This window comes from Eumetopias jubatus, unplaced genomic scaffold, assembly GCF_037043125.1.
Source record: "Eumetopias jubatus isolate StellerSeaLion01/CBP00866 unplaced genomic scaffold, mEumJub1_p1.0 scaffold_17, whole genome shotgun sequence".
Classification (NCBI taxonomy): Eukaryota; Metazoa; Chordata; class Mammalia; order Carnivora; family Otariidae; genus Eumetopias; species Eumetopias jubatus.
The window spans coordinates 63,980,891-63,998,496 of record NW_028274823.1 but is presented as its reverse complement, the minus strand read 5'-3'; the positions used below and the strand labels follow the sequence as shown (position 1 = coordinate 63,998,496).

General features: G+C 38.0%; 1 protein-coding gene across 2 annotated transcripts in view; it reads left to right on the top strand.

Moving 5' to 3' along the window:
• Positions 1-17,606, top strand: part of REEP3 (receptor accessory protein 3) — a 105,059-nt gene that overhangs the window by 47,987 nt on the left and 39,466 nt on the right. For both annotated transcript variants that reach the window (XM_028123981.2, XM_028123982.2), the window contains exon 2: positions 4,725-4,797. In XM_028123981.2, coding sequence (XP_027979782.1) covers positions 4,725-4,797 — 73 coding nt within the window. The remainder of the gene's footprint in view (positions 1-4,724; positions 4,798-17,606) is intronic.

Here is a 17,606-nt window from a genome sequence, read left to right as displayed (position 1 = left end):
TGCATTACTGTTTTCTACTCTTAAAAGAGTTAGGTGTTAAGGGATATTGTGTTTATTCATTTGACTGATTCTATTCTATACAGAGGTTAAAAAACAAAGCAAAGCACCGCCCCTACAAGCATAGTATCAACTAGTACCAAATCCTTACTATATGTGAGAAAATTATGTTTTGGAAATCAGTTACATTAAAAAAATATAATCTAGAATATACTAAAGGCAAAATGATTAATCCGACAAATTCTAAAATTCAAAACAATTAGAAGTCTATGGAGAAGTGGTAGATCTTGAAGGAAAAAAAAGGCATATTGAGGAAACCATGTTGGAACAGATGGCTTATATAAGGAAGAAGTTTTCAAATTATGTTCTGATGAGCCACCACAGGGGCTGGTCAACAAGGTGGTAAGGAGGCCAGCTACTGAAGTCTTTAAGCAAGGCAGCGCAGCAGGTATATTAGGAAGATTGATCTGACTTTGGAGCCAGAGGCTTGTGTTAGGAAATGACACCGTTAAGTCAGAGGAGATGGCATGAGCCTAAATGTATCACTGGCCGTGGGTTTGAAAATAAAATAGGAAGATAGATTCTTGAACTCTCACCAAGGAAAAACCAACAGGACTGGGTTAGAGATTGGGTAGATAGTATAGCAGAGGAAGGGGGAGTCAAAAGATCATACAGTGACAAAAATGAAGAGTCTCATGTTGAATTTAAATCCAGTGGTACAAGAGGACATGGGACTATGGAAGATAATCGATTGTATCCAAATTCTAAAGGGAAATACTAAGTGGACTGAAATTAACTCAAATATGTAAACTAGAACTATTATGGCTATCTGTGGGATTTGTACCTTGTGTCAGCAGTGGGGATGAACACTGCAGACCTGGAAATTGTGTTTTGGTTGTTGCTTTCTCAGAACTCACTAGGCTGGATGACCCCTGTGCCTTTTAGGGGTTGCCATGTGTTAAATCCTAAAGCCCTGGGTTCTGTGGCTAGGCTAAAAATCCTGTATCCAGAGTCTGTGGATTGGCTTCTTCTAAAGTAGCCTTCACAGGGTAGTGTTGTTAACTAAGGCAGAGATTGTTAATAATGTGGCTTCCAGTGGTGAAGATAAATCCCCGGCAGAAGACTTGGTATTCCTTTGAGCTGGTGACAACAGCCCCAAACTCAGGGTTCATTTTTGTGAGGAATAACAAAGTCAACAGGTATTTACTATCCCTCCCCTACCAAAAAATAAACTATAAATGAACAAAGAATATAGAAATGTAGATATCCATTCTCAGTGTAAGAAAAAGCTTATTTAATATTAAATACAAACACCTATTTAATATAAAACTTCATAAATATAGGTGTTATGGGCTGAATTGTGTCCCCCAAATTCATATGAAGTCCTAACCCCCAGTCCCTCAGAATGTAACTGTATTTGGAGTTAAAAGATTAAAGAAAGCGATTAAGTTAAAATGAGGTCTTTGAGGTGTCTTAATCCAATGTGACTGGTGTTCTAAGAGGAGGTTACAACAGACCAAGAGATGACCATGTGAGGACGCAGTGAGAAGGTGACCATTGCAGTCCAAGGAGAAAGGCCTCAAAAGAAACCAAACCCACCAACACCTTGCTCTTGGCCTTCTAGCTTCCAGAACTATGAGAAAATATCTACTGCTTAAGCCATCCAATCTGTGGTATTTTTTTTTTTTCCAGATTTTATTTATAGGGGCCCCTGGTTTTGTCGGTTGAGCATCTGCCTCCCCTCAGGTCATGATCCCAGGGTTCTGGGATCAAGCCTCACGTCGGGCTCTCTGCTCAGCAGGAGCCTGCTTCTCCCTCTCCCTGCCATTCCCCCTGCTTGTACTCTCTCTCTGTCAAATAAATAAATAAAATCTTTATTAAAAAAAACTTTAAAAGATATTTTATTTATTTACTTGACAGAGAGAATACACAAACGGGAGCAGCAGAGGAAGAGAGGGAGAAGCAGGCTTTCTGCTGAGCAGGGAACCTGATTCGAGGCTCAATCACAGACCCTAGCCACCCAGCCACCCCTCTGTGGTATTTATTTAATGACAGCCCAACAAACATAGTTCAACATGTATTTTTAGCAATATGTAAATAATACCAAAACAGTATCAAACAACATCAAAACAACTTATAAACAATATCAAAAGATAACAAGAACCTAGACAAAAATTGCTTAATATGCAAAATAGACAAAGAAGGACCTAGAATCTACAACACTCCAGTACCAGCATGTGTAGTACCCAGAACTTGGTCTTAAATACCACCCTCCAGTGAAAGGAACCAAGACTCCTTGGAGAAATGACTGATTCTAGGAACGAGGCAGGATATACATTGGATGAGTCTGGAGCATTATATAATGCCAGAAAGTATTGTTTAAAAAAAAAAAACACACACAATTATAAGGTCTGTCAGAGGGACATGGGAGCAAACTGAAAGATCTCAGTGTTCAAAGCCTTGAGCAGCAAAATGAAGTACTACTGTATTAAAACCCAAAGTGTAAAATAAACATAGGAGTCCTTATTGATATAAATAAATCATTGAATAAATAAGTGGAGAATAGATAAATCTCCCGTGCAGAAAAATTTCAGATAATTTGCACTGATACTCCACTCAAGAAGGTGGAACATAATTCCCTGGTTCAAGTATGGCCTGTGCATAGCAGCTTCCTTCCCAAGAATACAGTGTGGACAGGGCTGGGGTAGGGAGTCACCTCACAGTGAAGTCTGACCACTACCTCAGCCTGCTGGTCAGGGTTAACATCAACAGTGATAAATCATGTTGATAGTGTGTCCTTGATATAATAGGATAAAATGGTACTTTACCTCTTCAAAAATTCATACCTCAGTTTAATCACGAGAAAAACACCAGACAAATTCCAGTAAAGGAATCTCCTCCGGTATTCACCAATACTCAAAACTTGTCAAAGTCATTTCCCAAGGAAAGTCTGAGAATTTTTTTTTTTTTTTTTAAACCAGGAGGACCTAAGGAGGCAGGATAGGTAAATACAATGTGCTATCCCAGATGGGATCTTGGGTCAGAAAAAGGATGGTAGGTAAAAACTAAAGCAATCTGAATAGAATATGGACTTCAGTTAATAATATATCAATATTGGTTTGTGAATTGTGACAAATGTACCATACTAATGCAATATGTAGATAAGAGGGGACACATATAGGGTTTATGGTAACTATAGTGTATTCCCAACATTTCTGTAAAATTAAAACTATTCCAAAAGATTTTTTTAAATAGATCAGAAAAGTAGACAACAGGATATCATACACCATATGCATCAAAAAGCCAGTAAACACTTGAAAAGAAAATCATGTTTACTGGTATTCAGGAATGTATATTAAAACATCAGTGAGATTATTTTTCCCCTATTTAGCTGGCAAACTTTGTTTTTTAAATAATGATGCCAGCGATCAGCCATGTATAGGAATGTAAAGTGGAACTGCTTCTCTGGAGAGCATTTTGATGATAGGTAAAAATGTATGTATTCTTTGAAGCAGCAACATCCTAACCAGGAAGTGAGTATCAATGGACAGAGAACTGTTTTTATGTTCTGTGCAATCGAAAAAACCTGGAAGTCAACAAAAAACCTATTATATGGGATTATTTAAATAAACTAAGGGAATCTCAATGTGGAATGTAATGAAGGTATTAAAAATACATACTGTAGAATATTTGAGGGCAAAAAACTCCGTGATGTATTACCTGAAAATGCCAACTGTAAGCCATGTATAGGTGTTGTTCCAGTTCTGGGTCTGTCCTTTCATGGTATATGTGATTGTACATACCTGTTGGATCTGTGATTTGGCAAAAAAATCTTAACAGATGGCATTAAATTAAATCTTGTTAATGATTTAGGCATTTTATAAATGTTTAAAGAGAGCTATTTCAGTGCATGTTGTAATATATCAAGTATTGACAGCACCATTATTATAATCAGTAGCCAGTACTTCTCAAAATAGAGTAAAGGACCACTTTTGTATTACAAGTTATGTGTGTGTACACACGTGTTATATTTAGGTTTTGGGAATATTACATGTGGACAAAAAGTAGGATTTGCATACAATAAAATGTTGCCTGCAGTTCTGTCTGGTACGGTTGGGACAATTTTTATTTTTGGTGATTTTCTACATTTTCCAAATGTTCAAGGAACCATAGACCATTTTTTGTGATGACAAAGGCTTTATTTTTAAATTCAAGTATAATTAATGGTGTTATTAGTTTCAGGTGTACAATGAGAAAGTTTTTTTAAATGATGATTTTTAAAATATAAATTTTTTCCCATGATACTGTACCTAGAATTTTAAAATCCTCTTTGTTAAAAAAAAAAGTATTTTGGGCGCCTGGGTGGCTCAGTTGGTTAAGCGACTGCCTTCGGCTCAGGTCATGATCCTGGAGTCCTGGGATCGAGTCCCACATCGGGCTTCCTGCTCAGCGGGGAGTCTGCTTCTCCCTCTGACCCTCTTCCCTCTCGTGCTTTCTATCTCTCATTCTCTCTCTCTCTCAAATAAATAAATAAAATCTTTAAAAAAAAAAAAGTATTTTTACTTTGCTTTCTGAGTGGATTTAGTCTGTGCACAAATTTGCATTCATACAAATATACACCATTGTATGTTTCCCATGTAGTTTCTACTTTTGTATTAGGTATAATTTTTATAAGTAGTTAAAAGCATTATTGTATTTGATTATTTTTCTCATACTTTTACTTTTAGGTTGGTGTTTGGAATGCTTTATCCTGCATATTATTCATACAAAGCTGTGAAGACAAAAAACGTGAAGGAATATGTAAGTATAGTTTTGTGAGTGATTAATTCTAGCTTAATGTATCTGTGATATATAAGACTAGAAAATCATTATTTTAGAAATAGCTGGGATAATGTTTTTGATTAAAAATGTTATGTAAATAAAAAGACTAACTTCATAAGCTAATTTTGAGTACAATTCCAAAGTGGAATTTCAAAAAAAAAGTTCACTGTCAGTTGGCATTTGAGTAAGTGTATGATTTCCAAATGGGTAATTGGATCTCTTACTCATTTTGTCTAAGTTCCAGTTTAAGAAGTTGGGGGGGGGGGCGTCTGTTTTTTAGCCTGTGAATTTATAGGTAGACTGAGAACATAATTCTCACCCCAAACCTTTTTCCTTTTTTCATAGCTTTTTAATTGATTTAAATATACAGATACCTCATTACTATTGACAATTGCGGTCTTTTTTCTTCGTAAATCAGCCTCTACAACTGAAACTTGAATAACACAGGGGTTCCCCGCAGTGGAAAGTCTGCATATAATTTTTAACTCCCCCAAAACTTAGCTATTAATTGCCTACTGTTGACCAGAAGCCTTACCCATAAGGTAACAGTCAATTAACACATGTATGTTAAATACTCCATTAGAAGTAATCTAGAGAGGGACACCTGGGTGACTCAGTTGGTTTGGTATCAGAGTCTTGATTTCATCTCAGGTCATGATCGCTGGGTCGTGGAGCCTGCTTAGGATTCTCACTCTCCTGCTCTTTAAAAAAAAAAAGTAAGCTAGAGAAAAGATGTTAAGAAAAATCATAGGGCAGAAAAAATACATTTAGGGCACCTGGGTGGCTCAGTCGTTAAGCGTCTGCCTTCGTCTCGGGTCATGATCCTGGGGTCCTGGGATCCAGCCCCACATCGGGCTCTTTGCTCCGCGGGAAACCTGCTTCTCCCTCTCCCACTCCCCCTGCTTGCGTTCCTGCTCTCTCTCTCTGTCAAATAAATAAATAAAATCTTAAAAAAAAAAAAAGAAAAAATGCATTTATAGGACTGTACTATATTTTTCAAAGAAGAATTTACATGTAAGTGGACCTGCACAGTTCAAACCTGTGTTGTTCAAGTGTCAACGGTACTAGCTGATACATTTCTTCTTATTTGGAATATTTGTCATACTGTTATTAAAGGAGATCTTTTTTTCTGTATCTAATTAACTACAGTTGAAATATACAGGGGGAAGTTTCTCAACTTTGTACCTATTTCCCCTATAAAGCATTATAAACAGGATATGCAATAACTGGTATGCCTCTGTGTCTTTGTGTATGTATTTGTGGTATTCTCCTATCTTGCCTCTAAATCTGGGTGATTTTATTGGAAAAAAATTAAGTACAAATTGAAAATGAAGTTTATATAAGAAGCTCTAGTAATACGAAGATATTACCAGTGGGCACACAAATACCATGCCCTAAAATAAAAAGGGAGTAACAGTAAGAAATATGAAGGTATAATAATTTGAAAAAAAGAAATAGGCCTGTCATGTGTAAGTTAATGGTAAAAGAGCAAAAAAGATAGTGTTATTTAGGGACTGACCATTCTAAAGTATTTATCTATTTCTTATAGTGCATCGGTTTAACTTTGTTAGTGTTAATTTTTAGAGACTTAAAAACATGGGTTTGTGTGTTTTAATCCCTTAATACTCAAATTTTTATTACTGTATTTGTCTCTAAGTTTGGGATTAATAAGAATGGTCTAACCCTGAAATTTTAATTCTGCTTCATAAATTGAAGATAACCTGTGGAAGAGAATCCAGTAACATTGAAACTGATGGAAAAACTATAAAACTTGGTATATGTCACTATATATACATATGTATGCATACATGTGTGTACTTAGATATATACTTCACATATTGCCTTGAAGTTTTTAGTGAATAACTCATTAATGGAGTAGGAATTATCTGTACATAATTTTGCTATAATATTATGACTGAAAAGTTCACTTATCATCCTCTTGGGAACATCAGAATAAGTAGTTGAAGAGAAACTAGGGAGGTAGAAAGGCAGTTGGTTTGATAGTTACATGGTGATCATCTCTCCACAAATGAAATAAAACCTAAAAGCAAAAATGGTCAGGCATCAGAAAAGAAAAGGCAGGGCATTTACCTTTTAACAAGGAAATATGATACAGCCCGGAAGACCTGGTGACCATGTTATCTGCCGTCAAGGCTGCTAGAGAGACCAAGCTGAGATATCACATTAGAACATTTGCATTTATATGATTTCTTACCAATTTCAAAATACTTTTATATATTATTGTTTCTAATTGCTACTGTAACAAATTGCCACGTACTTACTGGCTTAAACCAACCCAGAGGTATTCTCTTGCAGTCCTGGAGATCAGAAATCTGACATGGATCTAAAGGGCTCTACTCTTTCTGGAGGCTCGAAGGAAAAATCTGTTCCCTTAACTTTTCTAGCTTCTACAGGCTGCGTGCATCCTTGGCTTATGGTTCTATTCATCCTCTTCAAAGCCAGAAACGTTGAGCTGAGACTTCTCATGTTTCCATCCCTCTGGTTCTTTCTTCTGCCTCCTTATTCTGCTTACAAGGATGCTTGTGATTACACTGGGTCCACCTGAGTAAACCAGGATCCTCTCCCCATCTTAGGGTCACCCGGTTGGCAAGTGGAATTCCATCTGCAACCTGATTTCTCCTTTACCATGTAACCTAACATATTCTTAGGTTTTAGGAATTAGGACATAGACATCTTTGGGGGAGGGAGACATTATTTCATGTACCATAATATCTCACTGGTCCTCACTACAACTCTAAACCAATAAATAAAGTAGGCAGGGAAAATATTTCAGTATTACAGTCTCAGAGAAGTAAATCAACTCGTCCAGGGTCACATGGATCATTAAGGCAGGAATGGTACCAGACTGGATATCTTGTTTATAATGTTTTATTCTTTCTCTGCTACCATGCTACCTTTACAAAAGTAGGTGAGGATTCTAGCTTCACAAAGAAATAGGAACGGTTTCCACAACCTGCCAGTAGATGTGCGTCCAAAGTAGACCTTCCAGGGCCACAAAAATAAGGATATTTTTTAAGAAGGGCACTGAGGCCGCTTAACCAGTCAGTACCAGGACAGGACTCATAAGCATCTAAATCAACTACGATCAAAATGGTTAAAGATGAAGTTAGAAGGTTTTGAAAACGTTGGCAGTTCTTTAAGTATTTCCAGTCTAAATTTACTTTTGACAAAATGTTCAAATATTATTTTCTTGCTGAGCCTCACCTAAACTTAATCTGAACCTAACTCTGATCATAACAGTTTTACTAGAACTCTCTTCTCAAGTTTTCATATATCATGATCCCATCCACATTCGCTTTGTTTTGCATATGGTAGTTTCTTAGCAAAGTTAATCTTCTTCAGATTTCCCTGTTATATTTTTAATAGCCTTTTATATTACCTGATATTGTTTGTATGTGTGTTTGTCCTCCTCACCGGAAACAGCTCCTTAGAGTTTTGTTGTTTTGTTAACTATGTTGCCCTACCCAGAACAGTACATAGTATATAGAGTAGGTACTCGGAATTTTTTGAATGAATGACTAAAGGAATATTCAGAATAAGGAAAGGGGTGACTGGGTGGCTCAGATGGCTGAGCGTCTGCTTTGGCTCAGATCATGATCTCCCAAGTCCTGGGATCCAGCCCCATGCTGGGCTCCCTCCCCAGAGCAGGGAGTCTGCCTCTCCCTCTGCCTCGTGCTCTCTTTCTCTCAAATGAATAAATAAAATCTTAAAAAAAAAAGAATAAGAAAAGGAAGAAGAGTTGAAGAGTGTACATTTCTTAAGTGGATTGGTCTAGTTTCTCAGCTTTGATTCTGCTGGGTTAAGGAGTAGTCAGTCCAGTCTGACTTACCCAAAGCTCAGTTTCTTTGTGGAATTTGGTTATTACCTAAATTCCACTGGTATCTACTTCAAAATTGTTTTCAGAAAGCAAACATTTTAGATTAATTTACTTCTTTCCACCCTAACTACTACCATTCCCCTTAAGCCTGCAAATAGTAGATTGCACCTGATAAAACAGATGCTGTGCTCAAATCAAAACAAATGGAAAGTGCTGTGTATTTTGGCAACCTTCCTTTCTTCCTTTGCCTATTTTTAAAACAGAGCTTTCCTAGGATATAATTTCCTGTATAGTGTGGCTGATATGGCCTACTTAAAGTCTTTCAGCCTTGCAGTAATTGAAATGTAAACTTACTGAAGAATTAGTATGGTTTTGCAAATTTTTTTAGGCTTATACCATCTCGTGACTTGAAAATAGAGTGTTTACTTCCAAGTCGTGTGTAATTGCTGTAGCTTTTCTAGGAAACCGTGTTCTTATTCTAAGAATGTTGGAGAATGTGGCAATGAAAAGATTGGCTGACAGCACTTAAAAAATCAAAATCAGACATTTGGTCCCGAGATTTACTGTGGGCAGGAACAAAGAACAGTTAAAACTCTGGGAGATTACTCTTTTAAAGGCTTAGAAATAGCTCTCTAAAACCCTATTGACTTGGTTTTGAAAGTGACCTAATTTTTCCTGAATACTTGGGTGATATGAAAATGAACAAATACACCACATACTAGCTTAATAGTTCTTTTCAATTGGTAAAAGCTGAAGTTGTCTGCTAGTTTTAGGGTGGATATAAAAGAGGAAAAAATACAGTAAAGGAAGTATACATCTTTTTTATTGTCAAGAAGTGTTCCCCAGACATCTTTTCATATTTGTGTTTAAAGATTTTATTTATGTATTTGAGAGAGAGAGACAGCATGAACAGGGAGAGGGAGAAGCAGACTCCCAGCTGAGCAGTGAGGATCCTGAGATCATGACCTGAGTCGAAGGGAGAGGCTTAACCAACTGGGCCACCGAGGTGCCCCGTCTTTTCATATTTTGGATTAAAAATAGTCATTTGATTCAAGGGTTTTCATTTGGGAAGTGTAAAGATTAACCCTCTGATTAAGGTGGAATTTTTTGAAAATCAGTTTTGTCAGGCCACATGCTTATCTGTTTATTTACCATTCTGATCTACTTTTAATTTAGGTTTTATTTTTATCAAAGCTGTACTTATTTATAATTTTAAAATCAGTTTTGTAAAGCTTTTATTATGAAAAAGAACAGTTTCCCACCTTCGCCATCCCTACTTCTCTCTTGACGCCACTACTTTCAGCTCTTTTATCTGAATCATTTAGTATTTATTTCCATATCTAAGTAACAGACTTATATTGCTATTTCTTAATTTTTCAGATGGACATTATCGGTTGACTTCTTTCTATTAATAGTAGCTATCCATTGTCACTATACACATGCATATTTCCCTGTCCGTGATAGCCTCCCAAGGTCATTACAGTGTAATTTGGGTTGGATCAGTATTAAATATTTGCATTATTTAGGCCAAGTTAGAAAGAAGCAGTAGACTCAAGAGATAAAGAACACCTAGAACCAGGCTGCTGGGTTATCATCCCAGCCCTATTACTAGCTGTGTTGTCATACAAGCTATTTGACCTTTCTGTGCCTCAGTTTTCTTATCTGTAGAATGAAAACTATTGTAGTACGTCCTCAGGTGGTTGTGAGAGTTCTATGAGTTAATGAACATAAAGCATTTAAGTCAGTACCTAACATGTATTTTTCGCTATAAAAACACTATTTGCATTTGGTCTCTACAGTATCCTACCATTATCATTTTTTTTTCCTGCACAGTAGTTTATTTTCCCTGGTGTTCTTCATTGTCTTGTTTTTTGTTTGTTTGATGTTTCACTTATGTGGTATTCTCTATTACTGCGCATTTAGACCCGAACTCTCCACAGTTGCGTAGATTTCTTCTCAGTGCGTTATCATCCATCAGATATTCCAGACTGGCTCTTGTTTTAGGTCCTCAGATTTCTTAATCTCCTGTTTTCCTCCTTTTTATTTTACTTCCTCATTTAAATGAAATATATCCTTCCCAAGAAGGCTGTGTGAGAGGCAATTTTCTGATCTTTTTTCTTCTTTCCTGTCACTTTTTCTTTTTGCTCTGTTTTATGATGGATTTCTCAATTTCATCTTCTAACCCTCTAGTTAATCTTTTAATTCCTGCTCTTGTGTGTTGAATTTCTAAGAGCGCTTTTCATTCAGTGAATGTTCCTTTTCTTCTAGTGTCCTATTCTTACGTTGTTTAAAATAGCTTCCCTTTTGCCTGAGTCTATGAATGATGGTATTTTAGATGTGTTCTTTCTGCATAGTCTCTCCATTGAATTCCGTTTGTTTCAGCCTGTCTCTCGTGTTTGATTTTCTCAAATATTGCATAGTCCTTGGTCCACCACTCATGTTGGAGTATGATAATCACAAGCTGGCTGGAGGCCCTGTGCCTGTGAAGAGGCTTGAATGTCCTCTTCAGTGTAGGCTGATCTGATGAGGCAACTGTATCTGTTCCCAGAGCTCCTGAGAGGACATACCACAAACTGAATGGCTTAAAACAAAAAAACAGAAATTTATGTCTCATGGTTCTGGAGGTGAGAAGGACATAATTGAGATGTGGACAGGGCCATGTTCCCTCTGAAACTTGTTGAGGAGAATCCTTTCTTGCCTGTTTCCAGCGTCTGGTGGTTGCCAGTCCTTGGTGCTCCTTACCTTCCAGCTGCAGCACTTCACACTCTGCCCCTGCACTCACCTGGTCATCTCCCCCATGTCTCTGTGTCTGAGTCACTTCTCTGCTCCTTACAAGGAGCCAGGCACATGAGATTCAGGACCCACCATACCCCAGTATGACCTCATCTTAACTAATGACACCTGCAGTGTCCCTGACTCCATATGATGTCACATTCTGAGGTCCTGGGGGTTAGAACTTTGTATTAGTCAGATCAGGCTACCATCACAAAATACCACACACGGAGGAGCTTAAACAACACAAATTGATTTCCTCACAGTTGTGGAGGCTGAAAGTCCAAGATTAAGGTGCCAGCATGATTGGTTTTTGGTGATGCCTCCTCCTGGCTTGTAGACAGCCACCTTCTCCCTGTGTCCTCACGTGGCCTTTTCTATGTGCAAGTGTGAAGAAAGCTCTTGTGTCTCTTTCTTATAAGGACACGAGTTCTATCAAATTAGGGCCCCCTTATGACCTCATTTAATCCTAATTACCTCCATAAAGGCCCTGCCTCCAAATACAGTCACCTTGGGGCTTATGGCTTCAATATATGATTTGGGGAGATCACAATTCAGTCAATAACAGACTTGAACATATCTGAGGGAGACACAGTTCAAACCATAACAACTGTTTCCTTGGAAAATTATCAAAATGTCTGTAACTTTAGGTATTTTCTTTCATGCAAGTCAGACTCTTCAGAGAAGATTCTTCCATTCTGAAAGGTTCTTGGTTGCTAGCATGCCAGTGAGAGAATAAGGGTTGGGGGCTCTCAGTATTTATAAACTGTAACTTAATTCCTACTCACCTGTGCCAGAGATTTACAAATCCAGAGCTCCTCTGACTCACTCTTCCCAGAGAATCAGCCGCAAGGTTCTTCTCAGAGGAAGGAGGCACATCACCAAACCACTAGATTGGGAGGGCATCTGGGGGCCTGCCTGCTCCTTAGGCAGACTTAACAGCCATTCTTCCTGTCTTTTGCCCTAGTGGCCAAGAATTGTGTCACCAATTCTTGAGCCTTTCTGGAGCTCTGTGGTGTCAAATTGGATTGCTTCTCAGTTTTTCCCACTGTCAGGTTAATATTCAGTTTTTTCAGGCCCCCTAAGTCAGTTGCTACTCATCCACTTCCTTCCTACCTCCAAAAATTTCGACACTGTCTCCTCTTCTATATTCTTCTGGACTTAATATCTTTTTAAAACATCACTTTTACTGTTGTTTTAATGAGATTTGTGGTAAGGATGCAATTAAATGTATATATTCAGTTTATCATCTTTACCCAGATTCCCAGATTGACTTTGTGAGTGGACTACTTCTGGCTGAAATATACTGTGATATCAAATAAGACTTATTTTGTCATTAACGGTGGTTTTTAAAATGTGTTCTCATAGAAGATAGGTTAAAAGTAGTAATAGATACCAGTTTTTAGATCTTTGACAATCTTTTAAAAGTTAATTTTAACTGACATACAATGAATACATATGTATCCATCTTGTCTTGAGTTATTTGGTTTGTCAGTCAAGTACTGATAAATAAAAATCACAAATTTCACTTAGGACAGTTAAATAAAATCACTTGGGACAGTTCATTATCCTTTAATGAAATAAATCTACTTACATTTACCTTAAGGTAGGTGATGAATATTCTTTTATAAACCTAACTTTGATATGCCAGGTTTACTTATTATATGTTAAATACATATCAGTATGTAATTTCACTCCTGAAGTAATTGATGCTGTTATAATTAAGTGACTTACACTCTTCCTTATGTTTTCTAAAACCAGTTTCTTCATGATCATCTCATGACCATTACAATGAATCCACTTTAGAAAACAAGTGTTAAATTTAAATAAGGTTATATAATCGGGGTGTGTGGTAATGAATGTCTAGCACAATTCCTTCTAAAATTTTAGAATGTGAATTACAGTACCCCTTGACCTTTATGAAGTCAACAAAAGCATTCCTACAGTTTTCACACTAAGATATAGCTAGCCAACCACAGCTATCTTGTCCTTTTCTAGCTTCTGATGCAAATGCTTTGGAAAACACACACAAAGAAAAAAAAATTCTCACAGTAACATTTAAACCTAATAGGCTCACTTGGGCTTTTGCTAATATCTAAGAAGAATTTGACCAATTGTAGTGCCAATGGAAATAGATTTTTTTAAAAACAGGGACAGAAACGGTTGTTTCCATTAAAGGAAATGCTGTTAAGTAGTAAATTGGAGGGAGGCCTAGCCACCTCCACCCCAATCCCCAGTGATAGAACAGCTGAAAATCAGAAAGGCTACACCAACCAAAACACTTGATTGCCACTACCCTCACTGTGGGGAAACAGCTCGCTCACTGTCTCTCTCTCTCTCTCAAATAAAGAAATAAATAAATCTTTAAAAAATAAAAATAAAAGCTTATGAGAGATGTTACTTCAGAAATATAATACAAATGTAGAAAGATGAAATTCTTGTGAAAATTACAAAAATATATTGAATTATACAAATACATGAAATTTTGTCTATCTCTTGGCTATCAGAATATAGACTGATTCTTTTTTTATTTTTATTTATTTTTTTAAAGATTTTATTTATTTATTTGAGAGAGAGAGAGAGAATGAGAGAGAGCACCAGAGGGAAGAGGGTCAGAGGGAGAAGCAGACTCCCTGCTGAGCAGGGAGCCCGATGCGGGACTCGATCCCAGGACTCCGGGATCACGACCTGAGCCGAAGGCAGTCGCCCAACCAACTGAGCCACCCAGGCGCCCCTGATTCTTTTTTCTAAACCACAGATCCAAACTCTGTAGGTAAAATGAGAAAACAGTCTTCAAAAGGTCTTGAAAAGTCACAAAAATAGATTGAGTTGAGTAGTTTTATTTTAAAGTACTGTATTAACTTACAAAGGTTTCCAATAGGCATCTTTTCTTTTAACTTTTTATTTAAATTCCAGTTAATATGCAGTGTAATATTCATTTCAGGTGTACAATATAGTGATTCAACACTTCCATACAACACCCGTGCTCAGCACAAGTGCACTACTAAATCCCCATCACCTATTTCACCCATCCCCCCACCCACCTCCCCTCCAGCAACCCTCAGTTTGTTCTCTATACTTCGGAGTCTGTTTCTTGGTTTGCCTCTCTCTTGTTTCTTTTAAGATTTTATTTATTTATTTGACAGAGAGAGACAGTGAGAGAGGGAACACAAGCAGGGGGAGTGGGAGAGGAAGAAGCAGGGGGAGTGGGAGGAAGAAAAGCAGGTTTCCTGCAGAGCAAGTAGCCTGACGCAGGGCTCCATCCCAGGACCTTGGGATCATGACCTGAGCCGAAGGCAGACGCTTAACCACTGCCTCTCTCTCTTTCTTTTCTTTTCCCCCTTTGCTCGTTTGTTTTGCTTCTTAAATTCCACATACGGGGCGCCTGGGTGGCTCAGTCGTTAAACGTCTGCCTTCGGCTCAGGTCTGACCCTGGGATCGAGCCCCGGATTGGGCTCCCTGCTCACCGGGAAGCCTGCTTCTCCCTCTCCCACTCCCCCTGCTTGTGTTCCCTCTCTCGCTATGTCTCTCTCTGTCAAATAAATAAATAAATCTTTTAAAAATAAATAAATAAATAAATTCTACATATGAGTGAAATCATATGGTATTTGTCTTTGACTATTTCAATTAGCACAATACTCTCTAGCTCCATCCATGTCATTGCAAATGGCAAGATGTCATTCTTTTTGATGGTTAATATTCCATTTTGTATATATACCACATCTTTATCCATTCATCAATCGATGAACAATTGGACTGTTTCCATAATTGGGCTATTGTAGATAATGCTGCTATAAACATTGGGATGCATGTGTATCCCTTGGATTTAGTGTTTTTGTATTCTTTGAGTAAATACCTAGTAGTGCAGTTGCTGGATTATAGTGTAGTAATATTTTTAACTTTTTGAGGAGCCTCCCTACTGCCTTCCACAGTGGCTGCACCAGTTTGTATTCCCACCAACAGTGCAAGAGGGTCTCTCTTTCTCCACATCCTCACCAACACCTGTTGTTTCGTGTGTTGTTATTATCCATTCTGACAGGTGTGTCTTGGCTATCAGATTAAATACAGACTGATTCCTTTTTTTTAAAACCACAGTTCCAAATTCTGTAAGTAAAATGGGGAAGAAAATCTTCAAAAGATCTTGAAAAGTCACGAAAGTCAATGGAGTTTGAATAGTTTTATTTTTAAATATTGTTTTAATTTTCAAAGGTTTCCAATAGGCCTCTTTTAAATGAAGATCAACACTTGTTTTATTATGTTATATCCTTTTATTATTATTGTTTTAAGTAGGCTCCATGCCCAGTGTGGAACCCAGTGCAGGGCTTGAACTCATGACCCTGGCTGGGATCAAGACCTGAGCTGAGATCAAGAGTCAGACACTGAACTGACTAAGCCACCCCGGTGCCCCTAAGTATGTTTTTTTTAATCCCCAAGTAATTTTTATGTACAGCCAAGGTGAAAATAATTAAGAGGTATCTTATGTTATTGTAAAAAGTAATAGTTTTTACCACATTGTACTTTTTTAATGTAAGTTCAGGTATGCAGATGGACATCAAATAACAAATAGTTTGTTTTAGAAACACTTGTATGGAAATGGACTAATTAACAACTTGGAAGGTCTTGTAGAAAAATAATACTTTAACAGAATTATATGACAGAATTATGAGGTAAGGGTATTGAGTTTGACTTTCTCTTAGGTCCTGTGTTGTAGGACTGGCTATACACAGCATTTCCTCCGTCAGTGAAATTTCCCGTCAGAATCGTGCACCTTTCTTCACCTTACTCCTGCCTCTCTGTTCCTCTGACTGTGTTTGCCCAGGGCCTTCAGGCTGTCCTGCACCCTGGCACTCAGCCAGCCCTTTCTTACCCCCAAGGATCCTGTGACCTGCCACACGTCCCTCTCCACTCACCCAAATGTGAACTTCAGTTCTCTAGGTGAGGTTGATTGCACATGCTTTTGAAGGGAAGTAATTTGATATCCCAGGTTCATTTTCAGTCATGACAGAGATTTATTCTTTCTGGGGTTTTTTCCTACCAGTCTGCTTCTCAAGAACACTGTGTTCTCCCATGTGGTATAAAGGCTGATTCTTACTGTTTGAGTGATTACTGTATGTTCAAAGTATGCTGCTGAGCCTAGAATATAAAACTACGAGTTGTATATGAGTATATCTTACCTTAAGAATGAAATTTTTCATGTTCTATGTCCATCGTAGTCTTGCCTGTCACCTGGAGAAAGGAGCATATCCTGCAGTAGCTAGGTTAGCTCGCTTGTGGAAATAGCAAGATGGGATTGTCTGTGTGAAGACAGATGGAATGGTGGTACCTCAGTGCCTAAGGAATGGTGCCAGTCCTTGGAATACTTCACGTGGGAAACATAATGGGCCAAGACTTTGGGAACACTTAGGGAAAGAAGAAGGTAGAGTGATTAATTTTTATTTATTTATTTATTTTTAGGTAGAGTGACAATTTAGTGTTAAAAGTAGAGCATTTCAGGGGTACCTGGGTGGCTCTGTTGGTTGAGCGTCTGACTCTTGGTTTCGGCTCAGGTCACGATCTCGGGGTGGTAGGATTGAGCCCCGAATTGGACTCCTCACTCAGCCAGGTGTCTGCTTGAGATTCTCTCCCTCTCCCTGGACCCCTCCCGAGAAATTCTGTGTGGTTCTATTATAAGGGAACTGTCTTTCTCACAAATATTTATTATCCCAAATAAATCAATAGTGCTTTAAACAGTATAAATAGAAGTGAACTGTGAATTCTCAGCCAGTAAAGATGGAGAGAGTTATTTTGGACTAAGAGGTCGTTCCTTCCTAAATTCTGCTCCCGGGAACAGTTCCCATAAGCAGATCCTGCTTTTTACATCTTCTTTCCAACACTCCTTTTAAATTAATTATCACCTAGTTTTTAAACATTTTTGCACTTTTGCCTTCTCTCAAGTTCTTCAAACTGCTGAGGTCAGGGTTGAGATACCTGGGGCTTCTGTGATTCACAATCACTGGGGAAGACCAAGGAAGTAAGGTGACAGAGGCTTCCATTTCTAGTTACAGTCCTTCAAACCTACAGGCTAATTAATCCGTGAGGTCTTTGGCAGTGATGCCTGGGATCTGCAGGTAAACCGTGTGGCAGCAGCTTCACCATCTGAAAGTATAACCCCCAGACATCTGAGTCTGGGGGAGCTGTA